This window comes from Pelophylax lessonae, assembly GCF_965119305.1.
Source record: "Pelophylax lessonae genome assembly, chromosome: 1".
In the NCBI taxonomy this organism is placed as follows: domain Eukaryota; kingdom Metazoa; phylum Chordata; class Amphibia; order Anura; family Ranidae; genus Pelophylax; species Pelophylax lessonae.
Window position 1 is genome coordinate 596,637,073 of NC_138768.1, and position 24,384 is coordinate 596,661,456.

Sequence of the window (24,384 nt, forward strand, 5' to 3'; positions counted from 1 at the left end):
ACTGAAAAAAAGAGTTTGAAGCAAAAGTTCATCCAGGTACTAATTTAAATTGTCCCAGTGCAGTAATAAGCCATTATGGTCACAGGTGCAGATGTATCCTCCACCATATAGGTAAATTTCAAACTCATCAGAGCCCAATGCTGTCTAAGTTATAGGACAGAAATAAGGTATTTATCCATGGAACTCATGATCTTGGAAAGCCTGGAGATCTGATGATTAGGGATGATCGAACTTTTCAAAAGTTCGGTTCGGCCAGAACATCCGAACTTCCCGAAAGTTCGGCCCGGATTTCAGAACCCCATTGAAATCAATGGGACCCGAACTTCGGTAATCAGAAAACACAATTTTGAAGCCCTAAAACCCAATAAATGCCCCTAAAAAGTGCCTAGGGTTCTGGGTCATGCCCCAGGGCCTATTAATCACACAAAAAAAAGTTCTTAAAAATTGTCATTTTTGATAGAGAGCCAATTATTGAAAAAAAAAATTAGATTTTTTTATTTTGACTTTGGATTTAGTGTCTGGGGGGTCTAAAAAGTGTACCTGTGAAGTTTCAGCTCTGTAGCATGTCCAGAACCATAAAAAAAGATTGTTTGTATTATGTCACTTATAGAACAGGGATATGGCTCCGCTATTTTCACACCTTGCCGGTTTAGTAGCAGGAGTTTTTTTGGGCATTTTTTGGGTTTTTTTGAGGCAGGCAAAACATCTGAACTTGTGTATAGGGGTATATATATATATATACACACATACTTATATGTATATATACCCATACACATATATAGGTGTGAAAGTAGCAGAACACTATACTTGCGCTAATGAAATAATTAACACTAATATGGCTCCGCTCCTAACACATCTATATATGTGTAAGTGTAAAATACATATAAGTGTGTGTGTATATATATACCCCTATACAGAAGTTCAGATGTTTTGCCTGCCTCCAAAGAACCCAAAAAAATGCCAGCACCAAACGATGGTCGACCCGAACATTGACTGTTCGAGGTTCGGCCGAATTCTGAACTTTTTGCTGAAAAAGTTTGGAATTCGGCAACCAGAACCGACCAAAATGCAATGGGACAGGAAATGGGCTTTAAAAGCCCGTGATTGGACCAGAACCATCAGTAAAAGCCAATTGAGGGGGCAGGAGAATGCTAGGAATGTGATTGGAGTGACTAGGGGGTCCAGAGGCCAATCATTAGTGAATGCGCCCCCCAGTATAAGATAGCCCCGCTAAATTCCTAGCATTGTAATACAGGGACGTGGAAGAGAGTGGAAGCAGTTCTGTTACTTCTGCTTCAAAGTGTCATTTAGCAGTTATTCTGTGCTATATTAATTCTAATACAAACAAACTTTTTTTTTTCTGTTTCTGGACATGCTACAGAGCTGAAACTTCACAGGTACAATTTTTAGACCCCCAGACACTAAACCCAAAGAAATCTCTTTTTTTTTTCAATAATTTTTTCAATAATTGGCTCTCTATTAAAAATGACAATTAAGAACTTTTTTTGTGTGATTAATAGTCCCTGGGGCATGACCCAGAACCCTAGGCACTTTTTAGGGGCATTTATTGGGTTTTAGGGCTTCAAAATTGTGTTTTTTGATTCCAGAAGTTCGGGTCCCATTGATTTCAATGGGGTTCTGGAATCCAAACAGAACTTTCAGGAAATTCGGGTGTTCTGGTCGAACCGAACTTTTCAAAAGTTCGATCATTCCTACTGATGATATCAAATACTGAGATTTTCCTCCGACAGTGTAGATTGCTCAACATGCCAGATGGGAGAGTTTGAATAAAAAGAAAAGGCTCATGGTGTAGAAATAAAAATTGAATAAAACATTTCTGCAACACTGACAAGCCAGTACAGTGTAAATAGAATAAAAAACAATGATAAAAAGAAAAAACTCACATCAAAAGCCACCACTGCATGTATGGAGTGATGGCTGGACCTTAGGCGTTGAGGTAATAGCTCATTGAACACGCTGGATTCCTGTTCACAATATGTGAGAGTCAGTCACTCATCTAGAGTGGCATTTGTTTGGCTTTCCTAAAGTAGCGCAGTGCTAATCGTAAAAAATGCTGGTCATGAAGGGGGTACACCTACAGAAACTGAAGTGGTAAAAAAGACTATGCAAAAGTCTGCTGTCATTCATCTCTGTACCACTGCAAAATGGTATAATATATAATATTACTGTATCAGCACTTTCAAAGAGCTCCTTTCCTCCTGGTCTTCCTTTAATGATTGCCTGGTTGTCACTGAACAACTGGAGGACAGCGGACATTGAAGAATGGCCAAGATGATGTTCATGTGGACAAAACGCATCAGATCGTACTGAGTTTGCTCCATGTCATTGCGCCTGTTGGATGCTACCTGTGATCACATCATTTGTACTTGAATTGCTTGTAAACTGCACAATGGATGTAAGTTTTCTATGATGGTTTTACACTATGAGGAGACTTTTTGTTTTCTTTGGGTATCTGAGTTCCTATACACTTAGAGAAAATTTGATTTGATAAAGGAGACATTGACAGCCATTCAGAGATCATTGTTTCATCACAGTTTCAATACCTTTTTTTTCTGTAAACGACTCTCTGCCACTGGCCACTGGCAGTAGAGTCCAAAAACTCTTGTAAGAGCTTTTGACTCTCCCCTGTGGTGAAGGTCGCACCTTTCTGGCAAACTTCCATTCTGAACACGGGATTCCCTTTTTGGATATGGACTCTGTCTTTTATTTGAACACACATTAATATTCACGTTTCTGAGGATTATACATATTTTATTTTTTTTGTTTTTGTCAACTAGAGGTTGCTTGTTTATACATTTGTCACTTTGCACTTTAAATGGTTTTACAATTTTCACAGGTAACTTTTATACCAATCACTGTATGTTTATATGCAGCACTTTATAGGTTTGATTGTCTTATGCATATAGTGTGGCACTTTTCCCCTTTATTGAAGAGTGAAGGACTGTAAAATCTCATTTTGTAGTTTCCAATACATTTACCAACAATTACAAACTGCAAATGCATACTAATTTGATATAGACTAAATTGATAATTTATGTTGGCTTTTGTCCTAAATAAGTATTGGAGGATTATATAGTAATTTTAAAACCAATTGTAATATAAAGTAAACAGCTAGCATTATTTTCTCCTGTTGTCTCCAAAGGTTTAACAAAGCCGATGGTGGCACTGGTTGAATTTTCTCCAAAGACAAAGTTCCTGTTTATATACAGTAGACTTACTTTTACTTGTTTTCATATGGGGTACATTCTATTTCCCCCCCTAAAGCAGTGACCAGTGGCTGTTTATATGAGTACTTAAGTTACAACAAGCCGTAAAGTGATATCATCTTTACAGTGGTCAGCAAGTGCAACTTTCTATATGACATAAGGCTCAGATCACAAAGGTTCAACACAAAGATAAGGATCTTCATATCAGCCATGTGACAGTATTGAATCTCACTAAATACAGATGAAAATAATTCAATAATTTTTTTTCTAAAAAAGTGTCTTACCCCGAGCAGGACATTCTGCAAAATAGAGCTAATAATGCATTATACTGCAAAAAGACATATCTTTTTCTGTTTCTGCTTGAAACTTTATTTTTTCTTATTCAGAGGCACTCCAAGCATTAGTAACCACTAGTTGTGCATTTTTGTTTTGTGAACAGGAAATTGTTACTTTTTGGCCATAGAAATTTTGAAACTCTTTTAAAAGCCTTTTATTTTGGGTTATGTCAACGTAATTACATTGCACAAATCAGCTAAATCAGATTACATTAAAGCAAATATTGTCTCTTTTATATGTGCCAAACAAATGTAAGCATTAGAAATAACACTGCTCCAGGAAAGGCCTTCAATTTAGAATAACAAGACTGTTCGGATGCTTAAAAAAGAAGAAAAACAAGTTAGAACAGTATATAATAAAAAAATATATATATATAACACACACATACATACACTGTATATTAGTCACTGTTCTTATATATTCCTATGTATGATCCAAACCTTTACTTATCTATTAAATATAATTCAAGGTGATGTCTGATGCTATATAATCTGGTCTAATATACTGGAATATACTGGAAAGCAGACGCAATGACATTATCATAAGTTCTGGTCACATGAATGAATTTGTCATTATGACATCTATGGGTAAATCTAGTGTAAAGAGGCGTTTAATGTAAGGTCATCATGTGGGTAATGTGGTGCATGGTGATCTCACTCCTGCCCCATCATTCTTTTTACTACTCATATTATAGATTGAAACAGGTAGTGAGTAAGGAAGTCCTAATTACTGTTGTTTTAAGCAAAATAAATACAGTTTGGCCAGATGGGAAAGTGAGAATCTTATTTCTACTAGCATGTGTTTTCCAGTATTGCCAATTATGCCATCATGCTTACAGTTCCAATTCATCTTTGTTGCCAGTTGCTTTAAAGCAGAACTTTATCTCAGAAAGGAAGTTACGCTTTATGTCGTTTAAAGTTTTCTCTGGGGGAGGGGGTGGAGGAAGAGGGAAGAGGAGGTATCTAGTTTTGTCAGGTACTCAATCCCATTTCTACTTAAAGTGTTCAGGCCAGGGGTCTCCAAACTTTAATAACAAAGGGCCAGAATACTGTCCTTCAGACAGGGGGGCTGGAGTATGGCCAGCAGGAGTTAAAAATGTCCCAGTGTCAGTGGGATTAACCACTTGCCTAATGGGCACTTTTACCCCCTTCCTGCAAAAAGAGCTTTCTTTTTTGCTAAATAAATTAACAAAGACCCAAAATTTTGAAAAAAAAACAAAAAAAACAACAACGACTGGGCACTGATATGCTGCACTGATGAGGTAGCACTGGTGAGCACTGATGAGGAGGCACTGATGGGCACTGGTGAATCTGTCTGCACTGATAGGTGGCACTGATGGGCACTGATAGGTGGAAATGATGGGCACTGATAGGTGGCACTGATGGGCAATGATAGGCACTGCTGAAAGGCGACACTGATGGGCATTGATAGGCAGCACTGATAGGCACTGGTAGGTGGCACTGAAAGGCAACACTGATGAGGTGGCACTGATGGGCACTTGTTGGCAGCACTGGTGGGCACTTATTGGCAGCACTGGTGGACACAGATTGGCAGCACTGGTGGACACAGTTTGGCAGCATTGGTGGGCACTGTTGGGACTGCACTGATAATCAGGACACTGATAATCAGTGCCTTGCTTATCAGTGTACATGCCCCTTTCAGAGAAGATGGTTATTGTCTCTCTTCTCGTCTCTCCCCTGTTACCATGTGGAAAGGAGTGCTGATCACCGGCTACTATGTACATCAGTGATCAGCTGTGATTGGACACAGCTGATCACATGGTAAAGAGCCTCTGATTGGCTCTTTACCTCAATCTTTGGACACTGATTACAGAGTGTGCCACCCGCGCCCCCTAAGAAAGCATACAGTGGGCGCGGTCATGGGAGGAAAGATCATATGACCGCCTCCCAGAACTAGCTAGCTACGTTGTAGCCATCATTAGGCTATAGTGCGGTCGGCAATTGGTTAAAAAAAAAGCCTCAGGATTGGTGGTCTGAGGGAAAAATAAAATTATATGGCGCCTATGGTCAGTAAGAGAAAGAAGAGTGCCCAATCATTGGTGCCAGTGGGAGGAATAGTTCCCCATAATTGGTGTCAGTGAAAGGAATCGTGCCCCATCATTGGTGTCAGTGGAAGGAATCTTGCCCCATCATTGGTATTATTAGAAGAATAGTGCCCCATCATTGGTATCTGTGGGGGGAATATTGCCCCATTGTTGGTGTCAGTCTAAGGTATAGTGCCTCATCATTAGTGTCAGGGGGAAGGAATGATGCCTCACCATTGGTATCAGTAGAAGGCATAATGCCCTGAAGGCCAGATAAAAGCAAACATCTACAACCCAATTCCAAAAAAGTTGGGACACTGTACAAATTGTGAGTAAAAAATTAATGGACTAATTACAAAACTCATAAACTTATATTTTATTCACAATATAATATAGATAACATATCAAATGTTGAAAGTAAGACATTTTGAAATGTCATGCCAAATATTGCCTCATTTTGGATTTCATGAGAGCTACACATTCCAAAAAAGTTGGGACAGGTAGCAATAAGAGGCCGGAAAAGTTAAATGTACATATAAGGAACAGCTGGAGGACCAACTTGCAACCTATTAGGTAAATTGGAAACATGATTGGGTATAGAAAGAGTGGCAGTGTCTCTCAGAAGTCGAGATGGGCAGAGAATCACCAATTCCCCCAATTCTGCGGCGAAAAATAGTGGAGCAATATCAGAAAGGAGTTTCTCAGAGAAAAATTGCAAAGAGTTTGAAGTTATCATCATCTTCAGTGCATAATATCATCCAAAGATTCAGAGAATCTAGAACAATCTCTGTGCGTAAGGGTCAAGGCCGGAAAACCATACTGGATGCCCGTGATCTTCGGGCCCTTAGACAGCACTGCATTACATACAGGAATGCTACTGTAATAGAAATCCCAACATGGACTCAGGAATACTTCCTGAAAACATTGTCGATGAATACAATCCACGGTGCCAAAACTCTATAGGCCAAAAAAGAAGCCACATCTAAACATGATCTAGAAGCGCAGGTGTTTTCTCTGGGCCAAGGCTCATTTAAAATGGATTGTAGCAAAGTGGAAAACTGTTCTGTGGTCAGACGAATCAAAATTTGAAGATCTTTTTGGAAAACTGGGATGCCATGTCATCCACACTAAAGAGGACAAGGACAACCCAAGTTGTTATCAGCGCTCAGTTCAGAAGCCTGCATCTCTGATGGTATGGGGTGGCATGAGTGCGTGTGGCATGGGCAGCTTACACATCTGCAAAGGCACCAACAATGCTGAAAGGTATATCCAAGTTCAAGAACAACATATGCTCCCATCCAGACGTCGTCTCTTTCAGGGAAGACCTTGCATTTTCCAACATGACAATGCCAGACCACATACTGGATCAATTACAACATCATGGCTGCGTAGAAGAAGGATCCGGGTGCTGAAATGGCCATCCTGCAGTCCAGATCTTTCACTCATAGAAAACATTTGGCGCATCATAAAGAGGAAGATGCGACAAAGAAGACCTAAGGCAGTTGAGCAACTAAAAGCCTATATTAGACAAGAATGGGACAACATTCCTATTCCTAAACTTGAGCAACTTGTCAAGTCAGTCCTCTGACGTTTGCAGACTGTTTTAAAAAGAAGAGGGGATGCCACACAGTGGTAAACATGGCCTTGTCCCAACTTTTTTGAAATGTGTTGGTGCCATAAAATTGAAAATCAACTTATTTTTCCCTTAAAATGATACATTTTCTCAGTTTAAACATTTGATATGTCATCTATGTTGTATTCTGAATAAAATATTGAAATTTGAAACTTCCACATCATTGCATCTGTTTTTTTTCACAATTTGTACAGAGTCCCAACTTTTTTGGAATTGGGCTTGTAGCTTGCAGACCACAGTTTGGAGAGTGCTGGTCTAGGCAACCTCCCCCTAAACCTAAGACCTCTCCCCCAAGCCGCAGCCTTCTGGGACACAGACTTTAATTTTTTTTTTGTTTTTTTGTCAGAATGAAGAACCTCTCTAAGTAGATATACTTATATTGGGGCAAAGCCAGTCACAATTTGCCAACCTCCTAACCAAAGCTTCATATTTCCATCCTGAACATGGCTAAATGGGCTCAGGTTGCTCTATCCTTAAGACTACAGCAGAATTAGGATGGAATTGGAATCATGGCCAGTATCCTATTGGATTACTTTGTCCACATTATGCCTGGTAGTAAACAGGATAATGCTTGCTGTGTGGTGCAGCCAAAGAGCTGGATAAAGACACTATAGAGGCTGGATGGGTTTATAAGAGTTGTGAGTCAGTCCACTCCTTAAAATCTTTCTATCATGTAGCCGCACTTTAGCAAACTGACAGGAATTGGTAAACAAGCAAGGAGGAATATAGGGACTGATAGACTACAGGATGGAGGTGTTGGTGCACCTTGGTACTTTCCTAATATGTTGTAAATAAACTGGCACAAAAACACATTTGCTGGCAATGGTACATTTTGGAATGTATTGTCTACAATGAATGTATTTCTACATATGGTTCTGAAGTTTTTTTTTTGTTTTTTTTTTTTTATTTTTTTTAGTACATGGATGTTAATCTCACATATAGATGATTAATTTTATGGTCAGTGGTTTGTTTATGTGCATATCACCACTTCTCTTATTCTACATGTTGGGTATAGTTTTTCAATATCTGTTCTAATTCTGTATACATGAGCCTCACATAGTACCATTTCTCTTGTTTTGTAAAACCAGTGTAATTTTCAGTATCTGTTGGCTCAGTATCTGTATTTATGGATACTGCAAAGTACCAAGTATTTTGTTTCGTATACTGGGTGTAATTCTAAGTATTCACCCCAGTTCAGTATGTATGGACAATGCAAACTATCACATTTCTTCTTCTGAATGATGAGTAAAATTCCCAGTATGGATTCTTCTCTATATTAAGGAATGCTGCACCCTTAACAGACAGCACTTTAAAAAAAATGATTGAATTTATTATTACAAATACCAACCTTTTTCCAGCTCTCAGAAGTTCAAACCCTTCATTTATTCGGGCAAAAGGCAAAGTATGGGTCACTAAACCATCAAGATCAAATTTGCCTGCCATGTACTCAGAAAATAACTGGGGCACTGAGTCCAAACTTTTATAACCTGAAAAAGTCAGACACTAGTTCAGTTTGGCTTACAAATCATACACACATGTAAACATGCTACACATTAGGCATATATATATATTCTATATAAATAAATAAATATATATATATATATATATATATATATATATATATACATACAGTGCCTTTCGAAAGTATTCGGCCCCCTTGAACTTTGCGACCTTTTGCCACATTTCAGGCTTCAAACATAAAGATATAAAACTGTAATTTTTGTGAATAATCAACAACAAGTGGGACACAATCATGAAGTGGAACGAAATTTATTGGATATTTCAAACTTTGTTAACAAATAAAAAACTGGAAAATTGGGCATGCAAAATTATTCAGCCCCTTTACTTTCAGTGCAGCAAACTCTCTCCAGAAGTTCAGTGAGGATCTCTGAGTCTCCGTTCACACTAAGGCGACCTGTGAGGCGACCTGGTCGCCTCACAGGTCGCCGTAGGTCGCCTTCCATAGGGAAGCTGCGGACCCGTTCTAATAGGAGCGACACAAGTCGCTCCGACTTAGAAAAAGGGTCCGGAGCTTCTTTGGGGCGACCCGGAGTGACCGTCATAGACTTCAATGTTATGAAGTCCGTGCCGGCCGCTCCGAGGTCGCGGCGCGCTGCTCGCACCGCGACCTCGGAGGTCGCCCCGGAAAGTAGCGTCGCTTGTATGTGAACGGGGCCTGAATGATCCAATGTTGACCTAAATGACTAATGATGATAAATAGAATCCACCTGTGTGTAATCAAGTCTCTGTATAAATGCACCTGCACTTTGATAGTCTCAGAGGTCAGTTTAAAGCGCAGAGAGCATCATGAAGAACAAGGAACACACCAGGCAGGTCCGAGATACTTCTGTGGAGAAGTTTAAAGCCGGATTTGGATACAAAAAGATTTCCCAAGCTTTAAACATCCCAAGGAGCACTGTGCAAGCGATAATATTGAAATGGAAGGAGTATCAGACCACTGCAAATCTACGAAGACCTGGCCGTCCCTCTAAACTTTCAGCTCATACAAGGAGAAGACTGATCAGAGATGCAGCCAAGAGGCCCATGATCACTCTGGATGAACTGCAGAGATCTACAGCTGAGGTGGGAGACTCTGTCCATAGGACAACAATCAGTCGTATACTGCACAAATCTGGCCTTTATGGAAGAGTGGCAAGAAGAAAGCCATTTCTTAAAGAAATCCATAAAAAGTGTTGTTTAAAGTTTGCCACGAGCCACCTGGGAGACACACCAAACATGTGGAAGAAGGTGCTCTGGTCAGATGAAACCAAAATCAAACTTTTTGGCAACAATGCAAAACGTTATGTTTGGCGTAAAAGCAACACAGCTCATCACCCTGAACACACCATCCCCACTGTCAAACATGGTGGTGGCAGCATCATGGTTTGGGCCTGCTTTTCTTTGGCAGGGACAGGGAAGATGGTTAAAATTGATGGGAAGATGGATGGAGCCAAATACAGGACCATTCTGGAAGAAAACCTGATGGAGTCTGCAAAAGACCTGAGACTGGGACGGAGATTTGTCTTCCAACAAGACAATGATCCAAAACATAAAGCAAAATCTACAATGGAATGGTTCACAAATAAACATATCCAGGCGTTAGAATGGCCAAGTCAAAGTCCAGACCTGAATCCAATCGAGAATCTGTGGAAAGAACTGAAAACTGCTGTTCACAAACGCTCTCCATCCAACCTCACTGAGCTCGAGCTGTTTTGCAAGGAAAAATGGGCAAAAATTTCAGTCTCTCGACGTGCAAAACTGATAGAGACATACCCCAAGCGACTTACAGCTGTAATCGCAGCAAAAGGTGGCGCTACAAAGTATTAACTTAAGGGGGCTGAATAATTTTGCACGCCCAGTTTTTCAGTTTTTTATTTGTTAAAAAAGTTTGAAATAACCAATAAATTTCGTTCCACTTCATGATTGTGTCCCACTTGTTGTTGATTCTTCACAAAAAATTACAGTTTTATATCTTTATGTTTGAAGCCTGAAATGTGGCAAAAGGTCACAAAGTTCAAGGGGGCCGAATACTTTCGCAAAGCACTGTATATATATATATATATATATACACACACACAGTTGTGCTCATAGGTTTACATACCCTGGCAGAATTTATGATTTCTTGGCCATTTTTCAGAGAATATGTATGGTAACAAAAAAACTTTTCTTTCACTCATGGTTAGTGTTTGGCTGAAGCCATTTATTATCAATCGACTGTGTTTACTCTTTTTTAATCAAAATGACAACAGAAACTACCCAAATGACCCTGATAAAAAGTTTACATATCTCCGTTCTTAATACCGTGTATTGCCCCCTTCCACATCATTGATAGCTTGAAGTCTTTTGTGGTATTTGTGGGTGAGGCTCTTTATTTTCTCAGATGGTAAAGCTTCCCATTCTTCCTGGCAAAAAGCCTCCAGCTCCTGTAAATTCTTGGGCTGTCTTGCATGAACTGCACGTTGGAGATCTCCCCAGAGTGGCTCAATAATAATGAGGTCAGGAGACGGAGATGACCACTCCAGAACCTTCACCTTATTCTGCTGTAGCCACTGACAGGTCGACTTCCGGGCTGATGATTACAAATTTTCCTCCATTATTTTTTGATATCATACTGCATTCATCTTGCCATCAAGCTCACACTTCCCCAAAACATCAGCGACCCACCTTTGTATTTCACAGTAGGAATTGTGTACCTTTCATCATAGGCCTTGTTGACTCCTCTCCAAATGTAGCGTTTATGGTTGTGGCCAAAAAGCTAAATTTTGGTCTCTTCACTCCAAATGACTTTGTGCCAGAAGATTTGAGGCTTATCTCTGTGCTGTTTGGCGTATTGTAAGCTGGGTACTTTGTGGCATTTGCATAGTAATGGCTTTCTTCTGGCGACTCGACCATGCAGCCCATCTTTCTTCAAGTGCCTCCTTATTGTGCATCTTAAAACAGCCACACCACATGTTTTCAGAGAGTCCTGTTGAGAAAAGGGGGATATAGGTTTCAAGGCCCCCCTTTTCCTCATGGGATCACCGCAGCCTGAGGGTTTCTAGGCTCCCCTTAGCAGGTGAGGGCGTGGTCCCATGGGGGGCTTGCACATGATAGGTAGGGGCTGTGGAGGCTGCTAGAAGCTTCTGGAAGCCCCTTTGGGGTCTATAAATATAAGGTGCTGACTAGAATTGGCGCCAGACGTCGCGGGATAACACAAGCTGCAGAGCTCAGGCAAGAGAGCTATACTGTATAGCGGACGGCGGTTCACCTCAAGTCATGAAGACTTTGCTCAGACAACTCATTGAGAGGGCTGAAGCAGAAGGTGGGGAAACCTGTATTCGGCAGTGCCTGAACTTACCTGCGCAGCAAGAAGTGTTATGTGAAGAAGCCGGTGGAAGCGGTATGGCACCTCAAGCGGCCGAAGGCGGTATTGAAATGGCTGACAGCGGAGCGGAGTCTGTGAGGGAAGAAGACGTTACATGGAGGAAGGAGCAACAGGGCGGAGAAAAAGGCGGAGCTGGAAGAGGAAGGAAGATGGAGTGTAGAGGAAGAGGGGTGAGGAAGCCGTATAGACCAATAACAGGTGCCCAGTAGGGCTGAAGAAAAGAGAGCGGCGGCGGAAGAAAAGAAGAGAAGAGGCGGTGAAAGGAGAAGCCATGTACGTCCCGCTGGGAGGCGGGGACAAGGGTTAATTCACCTGAGCATCAAAGAAGAAGTGAGGAGCAGAGTTATGAATGGCAGGACGCTGTAGGTGCTAACACAGGTCCTGGCAGGAAAAGAGCAGCTTCAATTAATGACACAGAGGTTTTGGAAGAGCAAGACAGGTTAAGTACTGGTGAGTGTGGGCAGCTAAATATTTTGTCTTCCTTGTCAGCAACTTTGTTGCAGCTAGTAAATAACTTGTCTACAGCCCCCACAGCTAGGAGGAGTGAGGATTTTGCATCAGTATGGGTGGATGAAAGTGGGGCAACCAATACAAGGGTAGAAAAGCTGCCAATTGAATTATCAGCAGGTTCAGCTATAAAAAACGATGTTAGAGACGCCTCATCTGCGGCGTGCAGAGAAATTATGCCTTGTATACTGTCACCGCTTGGTTTTCATGTAGCATTGAGTACAAAAGAAAAGATATGGCGGAGAGAGTATATTAAATTATTTTCATTACTTCCTAATCAAAAAGAATATTATTTTAAATCAGAAAAGGAGAAAAGCGAAGAGGATAAAAAGAAACCGATCCCAAGATCATTTAACAATTGGCTACAAGCCTTTGTTATATTTTCCAGTATTCTATGTGAGAAGTTTCCTGAGCTTAGTTCAGGTCTATTCCAACACATAGACATAATATTGGAAGCTTACCGAAATTTTGGTGGACTTGGATGGTTTTTCTATGATGAGGCATATAGGCAAAAAATGGCGGTTCACTCTAATATAGTTTGGGGTAATAAGGAGGTGGGTCTCTGGTTGAACCTATTTGTCCTCCAGAGACCTGCTCTACCTAGATTGAACAGTGTGGCAGTTAATAACCAAGCTAGTGGATATAAAAAAGGTGTGTGTTTCGCATTTAATGACACACAATGTAAATGGCCGAATTCATGCAAATTTCGTCATGAATGTGCTTTTTGCACTGGTCCCCACCCTATAAGCAAATGTTTCAAAAAATTGGCTCAGCAATCAAGTAAGGATAATTTTCAAAAAAGCCAAAACGCCGGTGAAAGTGGAAAGCATGGAGCCATGGCTGTGCCAAAATCCAGACCAGTTGACAGCACAGCAAATTAGACAGGGTTTTGCATTAGGTTTTAGATTACCAGTTTTTGATGGAATAGGATGTAGTTTGGTAAAAAAATTTAAAATCCGTGGATGAGCTATCTGATATTGTTAGGAGTAAATTAATTAGAGAATTAAAAGAAGATAGAATAGCGTCTCCGCTGGGGATCATCCCTAGGAACCAGGAGAATATAGACTAATCCATCATCTATCATACCCACGCAAATTTTCTCTGAATGATCAGTTCAGTGATGATTTGTGTTCGGTTACATATGCTTCTTTTGAAGAAGCTATTGTCAAACTTCAAAGCATAGGGCAGGCAGCGTTGATGGCAAAGGCCGATATAAAATCAGCATTTAGGCTGTTGCCATTAAATCCCGAAAGCTTCAATTCCTTGGGGTTACAATTTGAAGGTATGTACTTCTTTGACAAATGTTTACCGATGGGATGCTCAATTTCTTGCGCGTATTTTGAGAATTTTTCGTCATTTGTGGAGTGGGTGGTGGCGAAAGAAGCTAAGTCTGGAAACCTAGTACACTATCTAGACGATTTCTTATTTATAGGAAAGCCCAACTCTCAAGATTGTGTCAGTTTGCTTTTAAAATTTTTTGAAGTGTGCGAGAAATTTGGCATCCCATTGGCGCATGATAAAACAGTATTCCCTACTACATGTATTGATTTCCTGGGGATAACGATAGATTCTGTAAGAATGGAATATAGATAACCTATAGAAAAAAATTGAAAATATCTGTAATACAATTCTGAAGGTAATGCGTCTTAAGAAGGTTTCGGTAAAAATGATGCAGCAGTTATTGGGTTTGTTGGCATTTGCGACGAGGGTACTTCCGATGGGGCGTATTTTCTCCCGCAGGATGTACCTAGCAATTGCAGGCTTAGCAAACCCTTATGCACACATCAGGGTCACAGCAGAAATAAAGGAAGACCTGTTAGTATGGTATAAGTTTCTGGTAGAATTTAACGGTAGATCAGCATGGCAGGAAGAATTTATTGTCGACCGAGATTTTAAATTATATTCTGATGCTGCTGGATCTGTTGGTTTTGGGACAATATGGAGAACCCATTGGTGTGCTGCCAGATGGCCAGTAGGATGGATTAAGAATGGTTTAGTTAAAAACATAGTGTTATTAGAGTTATCCCCCATAATTGTAGCTATAGAAGTATGGGGACCTTATTTCAAGAATAAGAGGATCCTATGCTCCACGGACAATAAAGGAGTGTTGTATGCTCTAAATTGGTTATCATCAAAATCCAAGCCTGTGTTTCGTTTGCTGAGGTATTTAGTGTATAAATGCTTGTGCCTTAATATATGGGTAAAAGCTCAGTATGTAAGAGGAAAAAGTAATGTAGTAGCCGATGCTTTATCCAGATTTCAAATTAATCGTTTCTTCCAGTCTTTTCCAGAAGCAGACGCGAAAGGATCTTCTTGCCCCCCGCAACTATGGGAAATAGTGTGATCGCGGATAACATTATAAATCCTTGGCTCCTGCAACATGGTCGGGTTACAGGGTGGTGTGGTTATTATGGTTGGCCTTTTTGAATTCTCATTATATGGGAATTTTTGAAGTATCTGAAAGTCTAGCATTGTTGTTTTTGAATAATTTGATGGAAAAAGGATACTCTTGGTCACATATTAGTAAGATTTTTTCTACAGTTTCATTCGTTCCCATCTTTATTAAAATTCTTCTCTATAAGACAAGCTATGAAAGGTTATAAGAAGGCTAATTTAGTAGTGGACAAAAGACGTCCTATTACAATTCAGATCTTGTGTGAGTTATGTGAGAGTTTAGATAAGATTTGTCATTCACCGTTTGAGGCTGATATGTTCAGGGCAGCTTTCTCAATTTGTTTCTTTGCCGCTCTGAGGATATCAGAATTAGTTCCCAAAAATGGTAAAAGTGGGGACGGTTTGAGGAGGGATGATATTTTGACTACTTCGAAGAATATTAAATTATTCTTGCAGCGGTCAAAAACTGACCAAATGGGAAAAGACTGTTGGATCACTTTGGCTCGGTATGATAAAAGGGTAGTGTGCCAGGTGAGACTGTTAAATACTTATTTGGGGTCTAGACCAAAAAAGGAAGGTTTGTTATTTATTCATCAGGATGGTTCGCCCATGAGAAGATTCCAATTCCAAGCAGTTTTGAAGAAAGTGGTAAGATACTGTAAGTTGAATGATTTAGTCATATCCTCACATTCATTCCGTATAGGAGCAGCCACTGAGGCTGCAAGGTTAGGTTTAAATTCTGATAAAATTAAGCAAATTGGTAGATGGAAATCAAACGTGTTTAAATTATACGTGAGACCTAACAATATTTTTTGACTTACCTAGGTATCCATCGGATAGTGTGGATAGTCGGCCATTCATACATATTTTGGGCACACAGAAGAGCTGCTGCTAGAAGCTATACAGAATCCCTTGGTTTGGATAAAGAATTACATTCTGTTTGTTGGCATGGTATTGGGGGTATGGTGTGGGCGGATCTCCTGGCCGAATTGGGAACTATGGCGGGTATGTATTCCCACCCGGATGTAGTATTAGTGCACCTGGGTAGGAATGATATAGGGCATAGGAGAACGTTGGATTTGGTGTTTCAAATGAAGCACTATGTCCGAACGATTAAAGCTTTATACCCTGGGTCAGTGATACTTTTCTCTGAGATTATACCCAGGTTACAGTGGTCAGGTTTAAGTCTTTGTCGTTATGGGGAAAAGATCCGTAAAAGAATTAACAGAATAATGGAAAAGTTCATGTCTTTGGGTTATGGTTTTTCATTTCGCCATTCAGAATTGGAAGGTAGCATTAAAGGGTTATATAGAGGTGATGGAATTAATTTGTCCGATATCGGACTTGATATATTTAACAACAATCTTCAGACATGTATTGAGAAGGCTGTGGTATGGGGGTAGACAGAGGTTGTGCAAGGTGCACATCCTCTGTCTGTTTGGGGACAGTGTAATAATATTGTGATGTGGTTATTCAGCTCGAGCTGTAATAGCTGAGTTGAAAATTGGTATGGAAGTTAAAAGTTATAAGTCATATCGTTATGAGTATGAAGTTGAAGTTTTAATAAAGTGTGAATTCAAACCAATTAATAAAGGCCGTGGCCAAAATTTTGCCATTAAGAAGTCTAGTTGTGTGGTTATTTGCATGTCTGAGGATTGTTTTAAAAAATGAGCGCTGCGTGTGATCCCATGTTGAGAAAAGGGGGATATAGGTTTCAAGGCCCCCCCTTTTCCTCATGGGATCACCACAGCCTGAGGGTTTCTAGGCTCCCCTTAGCAGGTGAGGGCGTGGTCCCATGGGGGGCTTGCACATGATAGGTAGGGGCTGTGGAGGCTGCTAGAAGCTTCTGGAAGCCCCTTTGGGGTCTATAAATATAAGATGCTGACTAGAATTGGCGCCAGACTTCGCGGGATAACACAAGCTGCAGAGCTCACCCAACCCCCCCCCCTCCCCTTGTCGCGGCCTTATTAATGTGGTGGGTCACCTTTTCGTAAGAAAAGGGGGACAGTGTAATAATATTGTGATGTGGTTATTCAGCTCGAGCTGTAATAGCTGAGTTGAAAATGGGTATGGAAGTTAAAAGTTATGTCATATCGTTATGAGTATGAAGTTGAAGTTTTAATAAAGTGTGAATTCAAACCAATTAATAAAGGCCGTGGCCAAAATTTTGCCATTAAGAAGTCTAGTTGTGTGGTTATTTGCATGTCAGAGGATTGTTTAAAAAATGAGTGCTGCGTGTGATCCCATGTATTTCACCTGAAGTTATTTGTGGGTTTTTCTTTGCATCCCAAACAATTTTCCTGGCAGTTGTGGCTGAAATTTTAGTTGGTCTACCTGACCGTGGGTTGGTTTCAACAGAACCCCTCATTTTCCACTTCTTGACTAGAGTTTGAACACTGCTGATTGGCATTCTCATTGCCTTGGATATCTTTTTATATCCCTTTCCTGTTTTATACAGTTCAACTACCTTTTCCTGAAGATCATTTGACAATTCGTTTGCTTTCCCCATGACTCAGAATCCAGAAATGTCAGTGCAGCACTGGATGAAAGATGCAAGGGTTTGTCAGGAGTCCAGAAACTCATTGACCTTTTATAGACAAGCACTAATTACAAGCAAACAGATCACAGGTGAGGATGGTTACCTTTAATAGCCGTTCCAAACCATTTGTGTCAACTTGTGTGCATGTTATCAGACCAAAATCACCAGGGTATGTAAACTTTTGATCAGGGTTATTTGAGTAGTTTCTGTTGTCATTATGCTTTAAAAAGAGTAAACACAGTTTATTGATAATAAATGGTTTCAGCCAAACACTAACCATGAGTAAAAGAAACGTTTTTGTGTTATCATTCATATTCTCTGAAAAAAGGCCATGAAATCATAAATTCTGCCAGGGTATGTAAACTTATGAGCACGACTCTCTCTCTCTCTCTCTCTTATATATATATATATATATATATATCATGCAGCTCATACATATACAATATCTCACAAAAGTGAGTACACCCCTCACATTTTTGTAAATGTTTTTAATATCTTTTCATGTGACAACACTCAAGAAATGACACTTTTCTACAATGTAAAGTAGTGAGTGTACAGCTTGTATAACATTGTAAATTTGCTGTCCCTTCAAAATAACTCAACACACAGCCATTAATGTCTAAACCACTGGCAACAAAAGTAAGTACACCCCTAATTTAAAATGTCCAAATTGAGCTCAAAGCGTCAATAGTTTGTGTGGCTACCATTATTTTCCAGCACTGCCTTAACCCTCTTGGGCATGGAGTTCATCAGAGCTTCACACATTGCCACTGGAGTCCTCTTCCACTCCTCCATGACAACATCACGAAGCTGGTGCATGTTAGAGACCTTTTGCTCTTCCACCTTCCATTTGAGGATGCCCCACAGATGCCCAATAGGGTTTAGGTCTGTGACATGCTTGGCCAGGCCATCACCTTTACCCTCAGCTTCTTCAGCAAGGCAGTGGTCATCTTGGAAGTGCATTTGGGGTCATTATCATGTTGGAATACTGCCCTCTGATCCAGTCCATGAAGGGAGGGGATCATGCTCTGCTTCAGTATGTCACAGTACATGTTGGCATTCATGGTTCCCTCAATGAACTGTAGCTCCACAGTGCTAGCAGCACTCATGCAGCCCCAGACCATGACACTCCCATCACCATGCTTGACTGTAGGCAAGACGCACTTGTCTTTGTACTCCTCACCTGGTTGCAGCCACACACGCTTGACATCATCTGAGCCAAATACGTTTATCTTGGTCTCATCAGACCACAGGACATGGTTCCAGTAATCCATGTCATTAGTCTGCTTGTCTTCAGCAAACTGTTTGTGGGCTTTCTTGTGCAACATCTTTAGAAGAGGCTTCCTTCTGGGACGACAGCCATGCAGACCAATTTGATTCAATGTGCGGCAGATGGTCTGAGCACTGACAGGCTAACCCCCCACCCCTTCAACCTCTGCAGGAAAGCTGTCAGCACTCATATGTCTATTTCCTAAAGACAACCTCTGGATATGATGCTAAGCACGTGTACTCAACTTCTTTGGTCGACCATGGTGAGGCCTGTTCTGAGTGGAACCTGTCCTGTTAAACCACTGTATGGTCTTGGCCACCGTGCTGCAGCTCAGTTTCAGGGTCTTGGTAATCTCCTTATAGCCTAGGCCATCTCTATGTAGAGCAACAATTCTTTTTTTCAGAGGAGTTCTTTGCTATGAGGTGCCATGTTGAACTTCCGGGGGGGGGGGGGGGGAGCCAACAATACATTACAGCCTCGAGCAAGTTTAAATTACATTTTTTCCTATAGAAATGTCAGTATTGCTGCAATAGGCTACATACATAGTGCAGATGCGCTACTTTACAGCCACATTAAGAGGACCCACTACACACTATACTTAAAGGAATTTTTCATTTTTATTCTTTCACTTTAAATATTGAAAAAAATCACTGCTCCTGTAAAAACAATTGTTATAAAAAAATTTGCATTGATACATGTCCCCCAGTACAGTACCCATACACTTTTCATGGCAATAACTTGCATAAAAGCCTTTAAAATGAGGACTTTTGATTTTTCATGTTCGTGTCCCATAGACTTTAATAGAGTTTGCATGTTCGCAAACCAAACGGGGGGGGGGGGGGGGTGGCCCATCACTAGGGAGCAGTACACACCTGTGAGTCCGATTTTTACCTGGTACAAAACTTCCCAAGCTCTCGGCTCTAAATCATTTCACAAGCTCTACTTTAGTGGAGTTATCTTAAAAAAAGTGGGTAGTTTAAAGTGGTATTAAACCCAAAACCAAACATTTATTATATTGTAGCTCCCCAATTTTTAGATTTGATGACTACATTTGTTTTCTTTTTTTAGCTTTCCTTTATATTCACCTGGTTATCTGGGCAGTAAGTCGGTTGTTTTTCAAAACAGCAAGTTCTTTAGCAGAAGTATCAGTTACAGGGATGAGACAAACCATTAAAGCCATTTATTTTAATGTTGCTTATGTATGCTTTGTAATATATTTTCTGTGAATGTTTGCTGCACCATTTATCTCCTCTTATCAAAAAAAATGATATTTAAATAAAGTTAGACCAAATCTCTGAATGCTCTAATTGAAAATTTAAGAACTATGAAGGGAAAACTGCTCAGTTAACTTGCTCCGGTGGCAATCGCTTTCAGTCTAGGGTGAGGCTGAGTGTGTAACTGCCACATCATCTGGGCACAGAGTTGCAGATTGACTGTCTTATTACATCACGCAGAGCCGCTTCAAGCTTCAAGATGCTGTCTTGATGAGTTGTTGTACAGAAGGGAAGGGAAATCCAAGTCATAAAACCTACATGAAGACCCTACAAACTAGAGGATATGAGTTGAATAATTCAGGGAAACCAGTGCTACCTATATTCTCTGACTTGTAGCTTTTAAATTTACCATCATGCCATATGAGAAAGAAAGGCAGCTTGGAATGTCAGATGGGATGTGGCAACATAACAAGGAGAGTGGCTCACTAGAAGCTTCAAAACAATAGTGCCCGTGGTCTTGTCAACTGGACAGCAAAGGGTGGTGGAGGTTGTGAAATGCACAGTGGTTTGCAAACAGCAGCATGGAATGTTCACATTTGAACTTACAGACAGAGTGAAATAAAAAAAGGGACAATGTTACAGATGGCTTAGAGGAAGCTGGATCTTACATAATTAGGAAAGGATTATTCATCCATTTTTTATTAATGGGACTGAAAACTGAAAAAAGGCAGTGAAGAGGTATGTTACCATCTACATTTTTGGAGACTCCTCTTCTTTGCTATCTGCCATGATTGATTTTTTTTCTGATACTCACCTGATGTCATCTGAGGTATGATTTGCACATAAGGTTATATATAATATGTTACATACTTTTTCTCTGTTTGTTATTTTTGTCTCTATTGGAGATAGTCAATTTATTTCCTATGGTGATTATTTATTTTTCTTGTTTTTATCTTGTAGTCAGATCTGTGTATATTAAATGATCTAGATAATATATGTGGTCCTGATGAAGCGGGTGTGCCCGCAAATGGGTAGACCAGGGGTGGGGAACCTATGTCCCGGGGGCCGTATGTGGCCCTCAAAGTCATCTGGTCTGGCCTCCCGTGCAGCTGAGTCTGTGTCTCTCAGCTGATCTGTCAGAATGGAGCCAATGCTTCCTGTATAGTTCTGGCTCTGTTGTGACAGTCTGAGTGAGTCACAGGCGGAGTGATATCAAATGCACTCCACCTGTGACCAATACAGGAAACATTGCCTCTTCCTCCAGCGCGGCACCACCGCTAGCCAGCATTTCCCACCAGCAGCACACACAGCAGTACCAGCCAGAGCCAGCAGTACCAGCCAGAGCCATCAGTACTCACAGCAGTACCAGCCAGAACCAGCAGTACCAGCCAGAGACAGCAGTACCAGCCAGAGACAGCAGTACCAGCCAGAGACAGCAGTACACACAGCAGTACCAGCCAGAGTCAGCAGTACCTACAGCACAGTACCAGCCAGCAGTACCCACAGCACTACCAGCCAGCAGTACCCACAGCAGTACCAGCCAACAGTACCAGCCAGCAGTACTAGCCAATAGTACCAGCCTGAGCCAGCAGTACCAGCCAGCGGTATCCACAGCACAGTACCAGCCAGCAGTACCAGCCTGAGCCAGCAGTACCCAAGGCAGTACCAGCCAGCAGTACCTACAGCACAGTTCCAGCCTGAATCAGCAATACCCACAGCAGTACCAGCCTGAGCCAGCAGTACCCACAGTAGTACCAGCCAGCAGTACCCACAGCACAGTACAAGCCAGCAGTACCAGCCTGAGCCAGCAGTACCCACAGCAGTACTAGCCAGCTGTACCCACCAGCAGTACCAGCCAGCTATGCCCACCAGCATTACCTGCCAGCAGTTCTTTTCAAAACTTACCACCATAAAGTCGACTGCGCTCCAGACTGACCGACGCAAACCTGGAAAACCAGTTGCGAGTAGCAACATCATCAATACCAGCAAACATCACACACCTCACCAAAGAGAAGCAGTTGCAGCCATCACATTAGGGGTGAGTTAATTAAATGTTTGACCAAATATAACAGGCACATTTTTAAGTTGATAATTTTGTATGGCCCCCGAATGATTTTATAAATACCCAAATGGCCCTTGGCAGAAAAAAGGTTCCCCACCCCTGGGGTAGACCAACAAATTATTGGATCATTTATAAACAGAATTAAAACTCCATATATGTTTTATTGTCATGCTCTGTACTAGACACATAATGGTTTTAATGTACAGTATGTTTTTAACATGTGAATACATAAAGTTTGGAAAAAACTTTTTATATAAACTAGTCTGATTTTGGTTCTCAAAGACATATTTAAAGAACCTAAATTGTTTTGACCTTTATTTGTTTGTTTATGATCTAAATAGGTGCTTCACTAGTTTGTGCCCAACCTCTCCATTAATTTCGATATTTAACCCTGCTACACCAGGCCTCGTCACAGAGCATAGCTTAGTAGTAGCAAAGAGGAACCCACTCTTGTCTCTTGCATTCAAGTATATAATAGTCTGATTGGGAGTGCCCAGGTCACTGGCTGTTCAGACCTGCAGGAGTTGTGTATCTTCAGCTGCAGGAAGCAAGATGAGGGTGTAAAAAAAAAAGTGCTTTACCTGGGTGTATGGAAGTCCTACATGTGGCATCTAACTACACAGCCCCTCCTTCCTTTGGTGCTACAGTGCTCAAAAGATGAATGCACCCCACAATTTATGAAATGCTATAATTTGATACTCTTAAATATGTATTCAACACATTCTTTAATGCATGACAGTATAAGAGGTGTACCACACCAAAGAGATGAAATTGGTTCTTTATCAAGTTCACATCAAAAGCCAATGTGTTTCAGGTGCCAACAAAACTCCCCCTTTATCAGGGCTACAGAAATTCATATACATGTAAAAAAAAAAAAAAAAAGTATAAAACGTATAAAAAAGGAACTATGGGTTTTAAAAAGACGATGAATAAATAACTATTAAAAACAATAATGACTTACATATCGTATATATGGCCATAAAACCAATCAACAAATGAAGAACTGATGCTTGTTTGGTATGATCCAATTTAGCATTTTGTACTCTACCAACTCTTTTGCATGGTACATTTGTTGTATTCTTATGCTTTAAATGACAATCTTGCTACCCATTTTAGGGGATCTTTGCTTTATGTAAGCACTAAGCAGTCTTGCCAGGGACAATGAGCTTGTTGAATGATTGTATCCTCATCATTCCAATATAAACAGTGCTGAAGTACCTTCAAAGTATTCCTGTCATTTAATACAGTGAAAAACAATGGCAAATAGGTGTCTTATAGTAAAATATACCTCCATATATACTGCCTTTCCATGTGCGTCCAGTGAGAAGCAGAACAGGATCAAATGTGACCTTTGCCTCCTGGGGAGCTACTCCTAATACAACGCTGGTTCCATATCCTGGATGAGTACACTCCAGTGCTGCTCTCTAGTACCGAAGGAAAATAGAAATCAGGCTGAGGGTGTACATGACTTTGAAATAAGTTGAGTACCTATAAATTACTTTTAACAACATATAGTAGTGTCATAGAAGTTATAAAAATACAAATATGTAAAATAGTGAAATGACAGACCCTCAAAGATGTGTATTTTCCAAACATTTACATACCCAAGAGTAAAAATCTGCCTAGTTGCTATTTCAACAATATTGGTGACCAATCCAGATTGTACTGTGTATGGTGTGCTATCCAAAAATGTAAAATAAAATAAAACAAACCTGTGTGATATAAATTGTTTCGTGAAAAGTCAGTGTTTTGATGTGATTCCAATGCTGAGTATATAAATAAATGTGTAACCCGCTTCAATAATCATACAGTGTTACCAAATATAAAGTGCTGTGTGCTAATACCGTTGTGTTTAAAAAATCCTTGCAATCAATATTTGCTATGTTCTCTCATGCAAGAGTAAAAATCTGCCTAGTTGCTATTTCAACGATATTGGTGACCAATCCAGATTGTACTGTGTATGGTGTGCTATCCAAAAATGTAAAATAAAATAAACCTGTGTGATATAAATTGTTTCGTGAAAAGTCAATGTTTTGATGTGATTCCAATGCTGAGTAAATGTGTAACCCGCTTCAATAATCATACAGTGTTACCAAATATAAAGTGCTGTGTGCTGATACCGTTGTGTTTAAAAAATCCTTGCAATCAATATTTGCTATGTTCTCTCATGCAAACTGAAACCAATATATATATAAAAGATTCTAATACAGTATATATAAATAGTCCATAAAGTGCTATAATCTGTGAGTCCTTAATATAAAGAAAAAGTGCCAGGTGCTTGTGGAATAATCAGC

The 24,384-nt window shown here is 40.4% G+C and overlaps 1 protein-coding gene across 1 annotated transcript in view; it reads right to left on the reverse strand.

The window, feature by feature from the left end:
* Positions 1-3,642: 3,642 nt before the first annotated feature.
* LOC309555874 (alcohol dehydrogenase 1-like) overlaps positions 3,643-24,384 on the reverse strand; it is a 56,090-nt gene continuing 35,348 nt past the window's right edge. Inside the window, exons 7-9 of the mRNA XM_082258042.1 lie at positions 23,379-23,514; positions 8,589-8,727; positions 3,643-3,881 (exon numbers count right to left, since the gene is read on the reverse strand). Coding sequence (XP_082114168.1) covers positions 3,857-3,881; positions 8,589-8,727; positions 23,379-23,514 — 300 coding nt within the window. The 3' untranslated portion in view covers positions 3,643-3,856. The remainder of the gene's footprint in view (positions 3,882-8,588; positions 8,728-23,378; positions 23,515-24,384) is intronic.